This window comes from Patella vulgata, chromosome 3, assembly GCF_932274485.2.
Source record: "Patella vulgata chromosome 3, xgPatVulg1.2, whole genome shotgun sequence".
In the NCBI taxonomy this organism is placed as follows: Eukaryota; Metazoa; Mollusca; class Gastropoda; family Patellidae; genus Patella; species Patella vulgata.
This window is the reverse complement of record NC_065881.2, coordinates 25,835,263-25,851,138: the sequence shown is the minus strand read 5'-3', so window position 1 is coordinate 25,851,138 and position 15,876 is coordinate 25,835,263. Positions and strand designations below refer to the sequence as shown.

The 15,876-nt window shown below is 32.9% G+C and overlaps 1 protein-coding gene across 1 annotated transcript; it reads right to left on the bottom strand.

Moving 5' to 3' along the window:
* Positions 1-657: 657 nt before the first annotated feature.
* LOC126814377 (tyrosine-protein phosphatase non-receptor type 2) lies at positions 658-15,866 on the bottom strand. Its single transcript, XM_050539478.2, has 10 exons — positions 15,706-15,866; positions 11,771-11,882; positions 11,036-11,136; positions 8,138-8,236; positions 7,665-7,814; positions 7,253-7,462; positions 6,193-6,384; positions 5,293-5,684; positions 4,310-4,477; positions 658-3,904 (listed from the first exon to the last, which is right to left on the bottom strand). Exons 1-10 carry the CDS (start codon positions 15,772-15,774, stop codon positions 3,886-3,888), a joined length of 1,512 nt encoding a protein of 503 aa, XP_050395435.2. The 5' UTR covers positions 15,775-15,866; the 3' UTR covers positions 658-3,885.
* Positions 15,867-15,876: the final 10 nt, after the last annotated feature.

Below are 15,876 nucleotides of genomic sequence, written 5' to 3'. Positions count from 1 at the left end.
AGGTACCTTATGATCTACAACTGTACATTCTACCACTTAATTCTATTCCTATAAAACTGAGATAGACAAATGTGGTTCATTGTCCACTAAACACAAACTATTCACCTTGGAACTAAGTACATCTGGGTGTCAGTAGTTCTCTTGCATATGTAGGGGTCTTTAACAGTTGGGGGGAACCCAGGGTTAGACAGGTATCTCTACAGCATAGGCTGTTGTAACAAATGATATTTTAACTAATAACAAATTAGCAGTATTTTACTGAATAGATGAGCCTTTACCTTCCATTCCACTGGATTAAACTCTTGTATTAGAGCGTCCAAGCATAAAAACTTTCACTTCTTGAGTAAAGAATGAAACTTTTGAACAGGGGTAATATGAGTACGATACCTAAGCATCATGAAAAAAAAAAATTGAACTCCCCAAAATAACACGCACTGATAGCTGCCATCTTGTACTAGAAATTTGTCACCAAAATAACCTATTTTTGTTCAATTCTGCATTTCGGATATATCAAGTGTCATGTCCATATTTTCAATATCAAGGAACAGTATGGAGTATCAGAGATTGGGTCAAATAACAGTCTATTTTAACGCTTACTGTACCTGGCTAATATATCCAAATGTATTCTAAACTTAAATCACAATAAAAAAACAAAAGTTTTCTATAATAATATAGATTTATTTGCATGGGCATTCACTTTTGTATTATAGTACATTAATATACCTTACAACATCCCATTAAAATAACCTTCATCATATTTATATCATACTCCCTCTATATAAACATACTGTATAGCTGGCTAGGTAAAGTGGCGTTGTCTCATAAATATCGCTTATCAAACACATTGCTCCGAAAACAAACAAAACGAAAATGCAGTGAATTTGTACGATCTGAATGATTTCGCTAAAACTTAATATTTGAATAAATCAATAATGGCAATAATACTATTGTATTCACTAAACTGGCTTGAAGAGACTTTGTTAAAATAACATTAAATTATGCCTGAAATATAATAAGTAATACTCTACATATAAAAATATATTTTCCATAATTATATCTAATACTAATATCTGTGGAAGTCAAACTATAGTAGAATACACTACCAATATTTAAATATTACTTATATAAATCTAAAATGACACTTTCAGTTTCATTAAAACTTGCATTCTGAATAACCTAAGATATTTAAATCTGTTCCATTTCACATAAAAATCTTACTCCACCTGCCGCTGGCCTAACACCTCTAGTTACAGTACTATAGCTAGTCACAGAGGTTAATTACCGACAGGGATGTGGTGAGTTTGTTGACTTCATCAAACCATTATCATGTCTACTTCTAAATAACAAAATAAACAACTAGTCTGAAACTATAACATCTTTCTGTTAACCAGAATTCTGAGAGAGCAGCCATTGAAGAACAAATAATTTTAAGGCTTTTATGTTATAATAATAATAGTGTGTATATCTATAATGCGCTTATTCACAATGGTTGTGCACAAAGCATGACAATGTGAATATAGAATATAGTTTCACAAAGATAAATGGACTGCTCATTGGTTACTATAAAGTTGTTGTAAATCATACTCATTTTGGTGGATATTTTGTTAATAAAATTTTGATACAGTACAATAATAGTTTGTACTTAGTACATATTTTATAGTTGATAACAGTTTGTGGTGAAAATTCCAAGCATGTAGGTTAAATACTCTGAAAAAAAGGACATGCAATGTTTGTAAAGAAATGCCATGCTGAGGTATGAAAGGACGTGAAATCAATGCTTGTCCAATTCTATTCACATTTTAACCATGACACTTTATTTTAACCACAAATTGTCAATAACCATTTGATATGTGTTGCAGTAAAATGTGTATCCAAGTATTTGTTACAGTCAAAGGTGAATATGATGAAGAAGTTATAAAGATGGAATGTCTTGTCATTAATAAGAAATATGTGAGACCAATTCTGACCTAATTTTCCAGCCATATACCTGTATAAATGTTCATATTAGATATACAAATCTAACATTATCCCATCACCTCCACAAACCAATATGATGATTAACAAGCTTTATAGTAATACATGTATATAGACAATTTCATTGTTAGAATGTGATTTGACACAAAATGTCAACAGTCAAATTGAAACACACTGCAAGTACATACCATAATAATAATATAATAATAGGCCAATGTCAAATTCAACATGTATTTACAAGAAATGTAACAATACCCTTCTTAACAGAAACAAAACATGGACATGGTCGAACAAATTTAGAATACATATATGTACATGAATGAGAAAAAAATAATGTAAAAGCAAAACTATTATAAAGTTAGTATAGAATGATTTTGATACCTTTTGATGTTTGTATAAAATCTGCACCTTTTACAAGGAATACAAGATTCCAACCAAAATCAGATAGAAAATTAAAATCTTGATTATGCAAAATAACTGATATGATAAAAATTTTGATATTATATAATAATTTTAGATATGATGATAGCAAAGCTAGATTCCTTTAAGACAATTTTCTGTTTCAACCTTAAAGCCATCCTCGGTATCCCCAGTGGTCTCATTCCGCTCCACTTCACTAACCCCTGCTATTTTTATCCACCAATCATAAAAAAACATTAAATACACAGGACGTTGATGAAGGGAAGTAACTCTCATCTTGTTGCAACAAACAAGCCGCTATATTGTTGTGAATGTAAGTAATGAGGATAAGACTGGTTTGTAAACCATGAGCAGATAATTGAATACGTGAATATTCCACAGATGAACCCAGGGTATAGTGGAATAGAACAGAATGAGACCACTGGGGATACCTAGCATGCCTTAAAGCTTACTTATCTGAAAATAACTATTTTCTTCCTCAACACAAAGAACAATGAAAATAATTTCCTATTGAAGTAACAACTGCTCCTCTATATAGTGTAATCTATTAAAGGAATCCAGCTTTAATTAATATTTGATGAGCTATATATATTGTAATATATATTTTGAGCAGATGATACGTGACATGGACAGGGTAGACTGAGTATGTAATTATAAAGCATTTAATTCTATTTCTGCTTCTTTTGATTTTGAGTAAAATCACACTATCATACTATAACAAATAGTAATAATTATTTCCTTAATATAACTGACTTAAAGCTGCTGATCGTCATTTGAAGGATTTTGAATCCTTTGTAAACTACAATATCGTGAAAGTTGGATCTTTTAAAAGGAATATAAGTCCAAGATATGACAAAATCAAAAAGTCCCAACCCACAGAAGATATAAATATAAAGAAGCCAACACCACAATTAGAATATTTTATGGACCTCCTTTAAATCAAACTGAAGTCAGCCTGGTGGATTATAAATTTGAGTTTGGTTACCTTTTCTGTATTAAATGTTTAGTACATTTTAATCTGGATAACACAGTGAAAACTTAGATGTAAATGACGATCAGTGGCTTTATATTATTCTGCTATCAGGTTCATAAACAGAAAGTCGAAATTTAAATTATTAACTCTATTATAAATCATATTTATACTGTTCGTTATCATTTAAGTTACAACTTTACTGATTTGATATGATTGCAATATTATTTATTGTAGAAAAAATTAGTAACAGTATTTTGATTGTGAAATTGAAAAGTAACATATCCAATTAATGATAACATTAGATATAGATGTAACAAGTAATAATAGAAAGTAACATCATATGGACTTTGATTACATATACTTTAATATACAGACTGTAATATATCTTATAAATGCAGTTAAAATATCGTTGTGTACATCATTACCTTTAACTATCAGATCAGTTATTATAATACTCACCTTAACTTTATTTACAGCTACATCATAAACTACTATTCTAGTCTCTCCGTTAAATATTTCTATACTTTCAAACTATTTCTGGAAGTTATATTTAAATGAATACTGTATGTATTACTAAGAATATCAGCCGCTGACAAAATTTTGAAAACTTCTAGCAAAGACAAAAGATATTTACACTTCTCTGATTTGAAGCTAGAAATAATTAAATAAGTAAAATTCAAAATGTAATCCGTAGATAAGCTTATATTTTTTTTTATCCATATTTTAGGTTTTTTATTATCAGAAGATATATTCTGAAAATAACAATAAAGGAGGCTGCATGATTTTTCTATTTTAAGAGTATGGGATATTTTAAGAATAATACAATTATAATCAACCGTGAATAAAGAGATCTATTTTTTTATTGTTTTTGTAAATAGAAATATGAATATATATGATATTATTCTAATATATTAACAGTTTAATAATTATCGCCAACAGTACCTATACAATAAATAGCTGCCTATTAAAAGGGTTATTCCAAAACAAATGGGTTTTAAATAACTCTTTCTTTCTTTCCATAATTCACTTTTCTTTTGTTTCTCCTTCATCTTTTTGATCATTTCTGCTGTCTGTTTTTTACGTTCCCCTCTCACTCTCTTTCGTAGTATACTGTAAACACATGAATACAGATTGTTAAAAATAATAAACAATCTACTGAAAGCCAAGGCTAGCCATTTGAAAAAATTTAATGGTTGTTCACCAAAAATATTAATCTGATTTTATCAATGAACACACATTATCATAGTAAACTACAAACATGCTCTTCAGCAACATCAAATGTCATTAATATTCTCAACAAATTCGTCTCAATACGATAAAATATGAAACATACGCCCACAACAGCTAAGTCGTCCGAAGAGTCAACAAGGGTTGTCGCATATTTTTTTCTATTGTCAGAAACAACCCATTTGGCTTCTAGTTCTGCTCTATTCTAACATTCAGCATACAAAACAATTAATATCAATTGCCATTATCATTGAAAATTGTTAAAAATCATCAGGCTTCTTCGTCTCATGACCTTAAACGCTGTGTATAAATTTCAAGACAATCGGATATTAACTTTAGCATGTAGATGCTAACTTATCATAAAGACAAGCATATGATTATTTAATCCTAGATTCCCACTATCACGATTCGTGCTGCGATTCAAATCATGGTTTTAATTTTTGACGACTTCCGTAAGTAATTTCCGTGTATCCAAACTGTGATAAGTCATCTGTATACAAAATGATAATATCCTGTACAATAACTATATATCTTTGAACAACAGATATAATGAATTTCCGTAAGTAAGTCTTGTAACTGGCTTACCCTTTGTAACCAAACTGTGATCGGCCATCCTTATATAAAATGATAATATGCTATACAATAACTATAAATGTCTTTAATACAAATATTAATTGAGTCCCCATATATTTACTTACTTTAATTGTTGTGATTCATCATCTTCATCATTAACATCACCAACACTGCCACCAACTTTATCAACTTCATCAATTTTATCAACTATATCAATGTCATCTACTTTTTTAACTTCATCAGGCTTATTAAAAAATAAGTCCTGTCTGTCATTCAAATCTGTCCCACCATTTCTATTGGACAGTTTTCTCTGTTTAGCAGGACTTTGATAATCATCCCTCTCCTCTATTTTTCTCTGTTTAGCAGGAATTATATCATCCGAGGTATCATCGTTTATTTGTTTCGTCCAGTCAGGTCTAACTTTAGGTGGTAATTCCGGTGGTTCATCTGGTAATTGAACCTTTTGTAAACTTGAACTTCTTATTGGTGGAGTAGGAGGAATATCTTCTTTCTTAATCTAAATATATAAAAAGAAATATTTAAATTTGAAGGGATGTTACAGTTGTATATATAAATGCATGAAATTTGCCATGGAAACCTGACTTTGTTTTCAATGCCCCAATAATAACAAGTTAAAACATGACATTTCACGTTTATTCAGCTTAAAACCATCCTTACAAATTTTTTAATGTATGTCTATCCCAAGTAACTGAATAATGAAGGTAATGAAGGATTGTTTATTATGGAGAGTAAATATAGCCTACATATTTTTAAATTTGATAAGGAATAAGTGCAACGTTAGAACTAATTATCTCTTTTTGTTTGCTGATAACTATAGCTTATAGCATAGCGCTTGATAATTTTTTTAAACAAAGATTTAAAAAGATACTTCTTTCGTTATTTCACAATATAGTCTGAAAAGACTAATGAAATAACACTATGTCAACAAATTCTACAATGCCAAAAGAATTTCTTTTTACATAATTAATTATTCGTCCCTGGGGAAAAATGAAACAAATAATTACAGTATCCTCTGCAATTGTTTTAACATTTGAGTTGGCATCGGCGTCCAACAAGATTCTTTTTCCTCCTTCAATAACTGCTAAATAAGAAAACCTAAGCTGATCTGGAGTTTGGATTAATCCCATTCGAAATGATCTCATCTCAATCAGTATAGATCGTATATCTACACACTTCATACTTCTCTCTCTTTCAATCTGAAATCAAATTTATAAAAATTCAGTAGTCCTTGATTATTTCAATATAAATCATTTCCAGAAATTCTTGGGAATGTTCTATCGTATTATGTGAAGTATAGATAACTGTATTAATTCCATGGAAACAAATTTACAAATATGACGGAAACATACATCAACAAAACCTGCTCAAAACTTGCAATCCGAAAATTTGAAGTTTGATAGAATTCCCCAGTATACCCAAATGAACAAACCTGTCTCGTTTTAATATGTTACCGTATATCATGTTCATAAGCTTTTATAGTTTGAACATAATCAGTGAGACAACTCCACTATTTCAGATCAGAAGTATCTGAGTTTCAACAGGGTTATTTCTAATCCATAAATAAATGAACAATTCTTGTAAATTTAAGTGTTTCCAAAACATTGTAGATGGAGCTATGAACGCAGAGATGAGAGCAATGTACGTCCTTCCAAAATGTAATCATATAAAAACAATTTGTTGAAATGAATGAAACTTACATGTACTAAACAAATTGTTTTTATATAATTACTAAGGATGCCCCGCGGAACTCAGCGTTATTCCGCCGTGTTTGGCGATTCTAGTCTGAAACTCTAGCTGTGTTCATTCAGAGGAGTTGTTTTAAGTTGTCTCCACGAGCAGGGGAATTGTGGAAATTCTCCGTAAATTTTAGCGATTTCTTAGTGTTTTTTTCCACGGTGTTCCCGCAATTCTGGTCTGAAAAATTTGAAAGGTACTGTATGTAATTTAGTGCAGTGTTTTGTTAATAAATTTATATTGTAAATATTCAACACCACATTTTTAACAAGTTAATCATTTTAAAACTGCTATATAGAAAGATATTACTACCTACAAAACAATTCCTACCTGTACAAGACAAGAATCTACTAAACAAAAGGTACCCGATCTACCAATACCAGCACTACAATGAATTACTGCAGGTCCACAGTCCGATTCTAAACAACCAGTTTCACGGACTGCCATTAAAAAGTTAAGGAATGCTGTCGGAGAGGAAGGAACACCAAAATCTGGCCATGTTGTATAATGAAAATGTGTTACATCTCTTTTATCTCCAGTCTAAAACAAATCAAATTTTAATTATCAATAATCATAAAATCAGGTTATACAACATATCCATATAGTCTCTAGTAAGTTCAGTTGACACAATGCATATATTAAAAAAAGGATGTAGAGTACACATAATATTAATTTCACTGTTGTTTTTAGAAAATATAACTATGCCTATCCAACTCTAATCTAGACTTCCACCAATACTTACCTCCATATCTTCTAAACTAAATAAGCGTTTGGTATAATGTTCATAATCTTCTTCTTGAAGTAAAGTAACCCTTAATTCTACATCTTCAAATAACATCTCATCTTCATAATCTTGACGAGAACCAAGGGGCCAATATTGATGACATTTTATCTACAAAAACAATACAACAGCCCTAAACATTCAAAAATTGCAATATTAGATTTTTAAAGATGCATTATGTAAGAATCTAAGATTTAGTTAAAGAGTTGGACCTTCTCGACAAATGATGACAAACACAGCTAGCCGAATGCAGCAGGAGAGTTACATCCCTTATAAACAGACGACTTTCACTTATTTGATTACTTCCAGTTTGAAATTTTGACAATCAAAAATCGTACTGAATAAAGACTGAAACAAATAAATTCTTGAGATTTTATGAACAGGTTAATCACAGGATTTTCTGATATTTTAAACTTCAAATGATTTCTACTCACTGTTTCTTTCTCTATAACTCTGTTGAGCATTATAATAGCTTTTGATTGTTGTTCCCATACTGCTTGCCAAAACTGCCCTGCGGTGTGCTCTAAAGGACCCTGAAATAAATAGAAATTGTAAGTTAACCCTTTAGCACATGGTACTGTAAGTATGTAAATATTCACTGAAAAAATCAAAGAAAAGTGATCATTTTTACTTTCAGTTTTTAATGAAATGGGGTTCAATGTATTACTTTTCAGCACCGAACAGGATTATGAAGATTTGTTGTAGCTCAGTTTTGAAACAGCCAGAAACTACAGTTTAATAATAATGTACATATATGATTGCACACACTCTAAGCGCATGGAAGATAATAGCTAATCCTGATAATAAGTAATTTAAACAAATGAGTTTTGAGTTTGGAAACACAGCTATTGTTTGAGAACTCTGTATCTCCAATGGTAAGTTATTCCACAAACGCAGTCCACAGACACTGAAGGCTTTATCCCCATGGGATTTCAGTTTAGCATACAGCACAACGAGATCCGTGACGTAAGATGGTGAAAGACTGTGTTGACACATATAAACAAATGTTAGAATCTTGAAAGTTATCCAGGCTTCTATGAGAAACCAATGTAGTTATTTTAAGAAGGGAGTTACGAGAGAATACTTTTGTGTTCTTGTTGTTATTCTGGCAGCGGTGTTTTTGGAGTTTTGTTCACAGGTTTTGGGGAATTCCAATCAAAGCACTGTTGCAGTAATCGAGCCTCAAGAATATTAAGGAACGCACAAGCAGCTTAGAGGCCTCAACTATCAAGAGGTGTTGAATATTGCCAATACATCGGAGATGGTAATAGCATGTACAACAAAGTTTTTCGACCTGTTTCTCCATGGTTTACGAGGAATCCAGTAGCAAACCAAGATTCTTCACACCTGATGAAAACTGAATGTTGGTTTCCCAGATTACCTACCACACATGAATTTGGAGTAGATGTCCCTACAAGTATGGTTTCCATCTTGTCATCATTCAGTTTGAGCTTACTCTCGTTCATCAACGATTTTACAGATCTAGAGCAGAGTGTTGAGTGTCATCAGCATACGAATAATTCACCTATAAACACCTACACCAAGTTTGAACATTCTAGCTCAATTAGAAGGGGAATTATTGTGTCCCAAAAAGTGTGACGGACAGACAGACGGAGGGGCAGACAGACAGATCCATTTAAATAGTCCCCTGTTTTCTTCGAAAGGCGGTGGACAACTAAGTCCAGAATATAAAAATGACAGATAGAGGATGGAAAGATGGAGAGAAATCCTTCATGTATAGTCCCATCCGGTTTTACAAGTTAGGTACTAATGATCAGTACTTTTATATACTATTCAAAAAAAGTTGGGGATATTTGATTTTGGGGGCATAATACTAAAATATGCAAATGACTACGAAAAAAGTCACTATAGAACCTAACAGAAGAAACATTTCCAGTTACATGTGACGCCCAAACGCACCAATAGCTACCGCATGGAATGCAGGTGATGGTTGAGATCATCATGGGGGTCCAACCCAAGATTTGCACGACTCTGACTTTGAATGTTACAGTCATTGTGGCATTGAATTCCAGGGTGGAAACATCAGTTTAATTGTTTTAGTGACCAGAAAACAAATTTTGATATGCGTCGGCTTACCCAAAATGAAAGGTTACGTGCCCTTGGCATGCTACAGATCGGCACAACACAGGCGGTTGTGGCGCGGACGATGAATGTTTCTCAGTCTGTCATAAGCAGGCTATGGTCCAGATACCGTGATACAAAATCTGTACAGGACAGACCACGCTCAGGTCGACCAAGGGCGACAACTCAAGCCCAGGATCGATTTATCCGTACCTTGGCCTTGAGAAATCGTGTCATCACAGCAAATCAGATCAGCGCTCGTCTTCAAACAGACACTGGTGTGAGAGTGAGTGGCCAGACGATTCGGAATTGACTGCATAGGGGTCACCTTCGCGCCCGACGTCCTCGCGTGATCCCTTGTTTGAGAGATCATCACATTCAGGTAAGACGTCGTTGGTGTAGGGATCATCAACACTGGGATAATCGACGCTGGAGCAATGTGATGTTTTCAGATGAGTCAAGGTTCACTGTTGATTTTTTGGACAGATGTAGGAGGGTGTGGCGTCGTCGAAACGAGCGCTTCCAAGACGTTAACGTCATCAGACATGATCGATTTGGGGGTGGTTCTGTTATGGTGTGGGGAGGCATCACTGTTGCTGGAAGAACGGCTTTACATGTTGTTGCAGGGCATGTTACAGGCCAGTACTACCGGGACAACATCTTGGCAGTACATGTTGTGCCGTTCGCACGACGTCATGGCCGCCGTTTCATCTTCCAGGATGACAACGCAAGATGTCACAGGGCCAGGATCGTTACAGGTTACCTCCAACAACAGAACATCACCACATTACCTTGGCCAGCACTGAGTCCCGACCTCTCCCCCATCAAGCATGTCTGGGACATGCTTGGACAGAGGTTACGTCAACGTCAACAACGTCCTGCCAATGTCCAAGAACTTGCTGCTGCGTTGCAACAGGAATGGGACAATCAGGACCAAAATGACCTTAGACGTCTCATTAGGAGTATGCCACGTCGGATCAATGCTTGTTTGGCAAACAGAGGAGGATTTACCCGTTACTGACTTGGTTGTGATGCTGTGGTAACTTTGCTGTTTAACCCCGGGTATCATTTTACCCTTATAATGGTCAGTCTGTGCCTTACTTAGTCTAACGATCATTTGGAATAAATCGATGAATGTGAACTTCATTTCATTTTGTCATTTGTTTCTTCGTCAGTTTCATTAGGTGACTTTAATAACACTTAAAAATCAAATATCCCCTACTTTTTTTGAATAGTATATTTTTACTTACTTGAGCCAAAATATATTTTCTATTTGCAGATGCCACTTCAACTAAACTAGCATTAATATAATCATCATCTCCCTTCTCTACTACAATACGACTATGGTCATCTGAAATCATATAATTACACACAACATTTCAGTCAAAAATAAATTTCAGAAAGATACATTATGTAAGATTTAGATAAAGAGCTAGCCATTCTTTCTATAATAGTTCAAAAATAGACAATGTAAAATGAATAATTTGAAAATTTCATTCAAATTACTCTATTGCAATAATTTCAACCACGTACTGGTTGTTCAAAGCTAAGTCTCCTCCTCCATTTTTAAATTAAATCAAATTATGGCTGAATCTTTCTAATCTATCTAATATTGGAGAAATCTGATGCCATCGAGGGTTGATTATGGCCTGGATCAGTCAATTAATGTCTAATTAATAATTTAGATAACATTTCAGGTCTAAAGAAAGACCTGCAATAGGCAGATTTACCTCTTGCATAATGTATGTTTAATATCAAAGTTTGAGAATTTCCTACAAAAAATGATTATTTTATTATCGTCTACAGAATCTGTAAGATGCAGTACATCTCCAGAGTCATGATTGTGATTTTCATCCTTACTTGGAAGACTATTTACAGGTAGGCTACAAATGTAGAACCAAATTAAACCTACAGTCAGTTCACAGTAAACATAGAAGAATTTAATGGTGACACTATGAATACATATTCATATATATTATACTTACATGGACTAACATCTCTATATCTATTTTTGTTTCGATTTTCAGGTTTCCTTGCAGCAGTTATTTTGTATTTATCATCGTCCAAGGTTCTCAATGAGGCTTCATTCTTTATTCTCTGTGAAAAATTTAAAAGTATTATATCTAAATCCTCAGTATGCCAGGAGGCCTATAATAATTCTCTAGATTTTATACGGTTAGCTGTACAAAAGCATGGAAATATTACCAAACAGTGAAGTGAAAGGAAGGCTTGGATGTGGATTAAATTTGATATAAGTATAAGGATACTTTAAATTCAAGAAATCTAATCTCTATTTTGTTCACATGTTTTTCCAGACATGCAATAAGTTTATACATGTACCTTTGGAACAGAAAGAAAGCTGAAAATCATCAGGGTTCATTTCATACAATCCCAATGTTTCACACCAAATTTGAAAATCGATAAGGTTCACCCTCTCGTGACCCCAATGCTTCACACCAAATAGCTGTCTCGAAGAAAAAATAGCTATAGACAGCAGCTGATCAGAAAGGAAAACTTGAATGCTGACCAAATTTGATAAGTAACCTTTTTTGTGTTCCACTCGACACAAACTAGGTTATTTTATTTCAATAATTTGCCTCTGCATAGGGGTCAATAAGGAAACCAGAGGACCCGCAGAAAACCAACGGGGTTGGACAGGCGCCCCTACTCATTGTCACCTACAATTGGGGTATCGAAACCATGCCAGTTAACTCAATGACAGACCTTATGATACAGCGCGCACATATTAACCATTCGCCATCCTACCCCCCTTATTTTCACAGAAATATAGCTAACAGTTTTCATAGTGCTTTTGAATTTTTATACATCTTTATGCCATGTCAGTCACACATGACCATGAGACATTCTTTTCATTTAACTATATAGGCCTGTCATTCAGTTTTAATTACAAATTATTTTAATCTTTTTGTTGAACAAAATTTCAAATTTGTAATTATCTGTGCAAAATATATTGATCAATTCATTTTTATTGCACTCAACAGATCTTTTATTTTTGACAAAAATCATAGAGGCAGGTTTATCCTTTTTATAAAATGCATAGACCTACACTATCTAAACTTCTTGAAATTGCATTGACTGTAGGACTCAGAATGTCAGATTCTCTTACTTTTTTTCCAATTGACTCATAATTTGTCACAAAATATGGTGTATTGATTTTTAAAAATAATGAATGTAATGTTGATCATTATTCAGAAGCAGATAAGAACGAATATGTGTAACAGATTGGTGTACTCTCTTCAATTTTCTAGAAATTACATATTTTGGGGTACTTTATTAAACTTTTCATTATTAATGAATCAGGATGTAACTCTACACTGGAAATAGGTCACAATTGGTTCCTTGTTTAATTTACATAATACCATTGGATAGTTGCTTCAATAATACCAAATGATTGTATCTTAAGTACCTCTTCAATAAAAACAATAAAATTGAGCATTACCAGTATTTTAGTATACTTATTAATATTACGGTAATGAAATAATAAAGAAGGCCAAGCCTTCGAACCTTGGCAGTCTAGAGATATAGACATTTTGGATAGTCCTTTAAAACATTTTATTTTACATATATATTCAGAACCTCAGTAGACTAAACTAGCAAGTAGTTGTACACAACTGTTAGTGTAGGCCTACTGTTAACAAGAATAATCAAGTCATCAATATCCTGTGCCATTGGCCATGTTTTTGAAGATAATGGGAAAGAATTCCTGGCTATCAATATTATTAATAATCAAAAACCAATACTGAACAGTAGGACGTTAAACCCCATTTCATTTCATTTCCAATACTACTACGTCATGTAGTACCATGTGTATACATGTACCTGTATGTTATCAGATGTAAGCTTATAATTAGTTAGTATCCCAATTATTCTGCTTTAAATTTGTTTAGGTAAAACACAAAAATTATTACATCCGAGAATTTAGCAAAGGGCACAATTACAATAATTATAGGTTGATATTTTAACAAAGTTTATAAAGATATCTTGACATGTTTATGAGATATGCTCCAGAATGAAAACTGTAGCCTATACCAAAAAATAAGTCAAATTTTTTTCCAAGGAAATATAAAAATTATTATATCTGAGAAATTCCAAATTAGCAAAAGGCACAACTACTATTCATTTGTAAAATAGGTTGAAGTGTGTACAAAGTTTTAAAAGATATGAAGCGAAATTAGAAGGGATGGACTTAGTTTAGAGAGCGGGGTAATAAAAGAAGAAGAAATTTATGACTTTCTTGTATCTCAGCTTTAACTTAACAGGCAAGTCAGGATAGCGTTGGTTAAATTACTATTATCGATTGTCATCACAGCACACGTTTAACATCCTGATATAATAACGATTTTTTTTTCTTCCACCTGGAAAAGAGCCTTTGATTTTGAAACTTTTACATGCAGATGGGAGGAGAGATGTAAACAGGCGAAACAATGTCATAGTTTTGTAATTATGCCATTTGGATTTTTCGTTAAAAATAAGCCTCTATGTTTTATTGTGTGGACTAGAATGGCATTGATCATTTAAAATTTATCTTACTAAAATTCACTCATCATTCATTGCTTTAATGGTGTGGATTTTCAAACATGCATTCAACCAACAAGATAACCTTTTTAACTTAAAGGACCTAAGTCCGTAACTCAAAATCCTCCAAAATCTTCAACATCGAAAACACGAATTATTGGTAAATTTAAATCAACATTGACGAAGTAAACTTACCAGGAAAAGATGAGCTTTTGATATCCGATATTTAAGATAAAATAATTTTTTTAACATTGGTACACGAATCGTGTATCATAATGCGCTTCAGCCCCAGTTGTATTGAGAGACTCGAGGGACGAGGCTAGACACATTGCACCAAATCAAATGGAGTTATGTAGACTAGAATAACTAGACAGGATTCCCACGGCTTCGTCAAACATTTTTTCAAGGATATTCAAGGATAAATATACGTCAAATTCAAGGATTTTCAAGGACATTTTTTAGTCTAAAGTTACAATTTTTCATCTTAAAAATAACCAAACCATTACCAACTATCAATCAATCTCATATTTAAAAGGAATTGAAGACATTTGAAACAAAATTAAGGATCTCAACTGAAATTCAAGGATGTTTTCCTATTTCCGCGAAATTCAAGGATATTCACGACCTTGAAAATGAAATTTTAAATTTAAGGATATTCAAGGATTTTCAAGGACCGTGGGAACCCTGCTAGACGCTAGAAATTTGCACTCGATTGAGATTGCTGACTTATTTCGCCGAACATAACTGATTTGAAATTGGAGTAAAAACGGAAACCATTAAATGTAAATCAGTTTATATACATTCATATTACAGTATTATATGCGTTGCGACCCACTTTTGTGAATTGCTAGGTCCCAAATGTTAGTGATTTAGCTCCTTTAACTAAAAATTAACGTTAAATTTCTGACCAGGCTGTAAATTATAGGCCTATGTTAACATAAACTATGTACTAAAATCGCAGATATGTATGAGCTGAATCCGATATTTCAGACTCGTTACATTTGTTGATACACCTGTGGCTGTAGGCTAACAATTTGTAATATATGTCTTAAAATTTATGAACGGAAATATTTTTTTATGATTCACAAACAAAATAAAAGGAATGGTGAGGTTAGTTTAATGTTTTGTATCACATAAAAAGATAGCCTAATACCGTAGGCGTAGGCCAAACTGAAGATTTACAAACCTTTTTTTTTCTTCTTGATCGTGGCAATATCTTTCCATTTTCGTGCAACTACAAACAAGTTTTGTTTCTATAGTCTACAAAAGTAGATCTACTAGCAGCAGCTAGATTCTATTTCGTTTTTTTCGTATAAATTTTGATCGAATAAGAATGAAATTTGTTTTGACGTTTACTGTTTAAAACATAAGCCAGCACACATACCTGATAAAACTCGTTCCACACTCTAGCTTGGTCATTTTCCGAAAGCTCTTTTTCTATTGGTGATAACATTGTGTTTTTGGGGTATTCATCAAGGAAATTTAGATATCTCTGAAGTCATGTAAGAATTTCTGACGGACGCCATAGAAAACCGGAAATACTTATTTATGACGA

Coding starts and splice junctions, on each gene's coding strand:
- LOC126814377 (XM_050539478.2), bottom strand. CDS start 15,774: ATGTTATCACCAATAGAAAAAGAGCTTTCGGAAAATGACCAAGCTAGA. Junction 11,883..15,705: donor TGTGGAACGAGTTTTATCAG/GTATGTGTGCTG, acceptor AATTTTTCACAG/AGAATAAAGAATGAAGCCTC. Junction 4,478..5,292: donor GATGAATCACAACAATTAAA/GTAAGTAAATAT, acceptor ATGTGTTTACAG/TATACTACGAAAGAGAGTGA.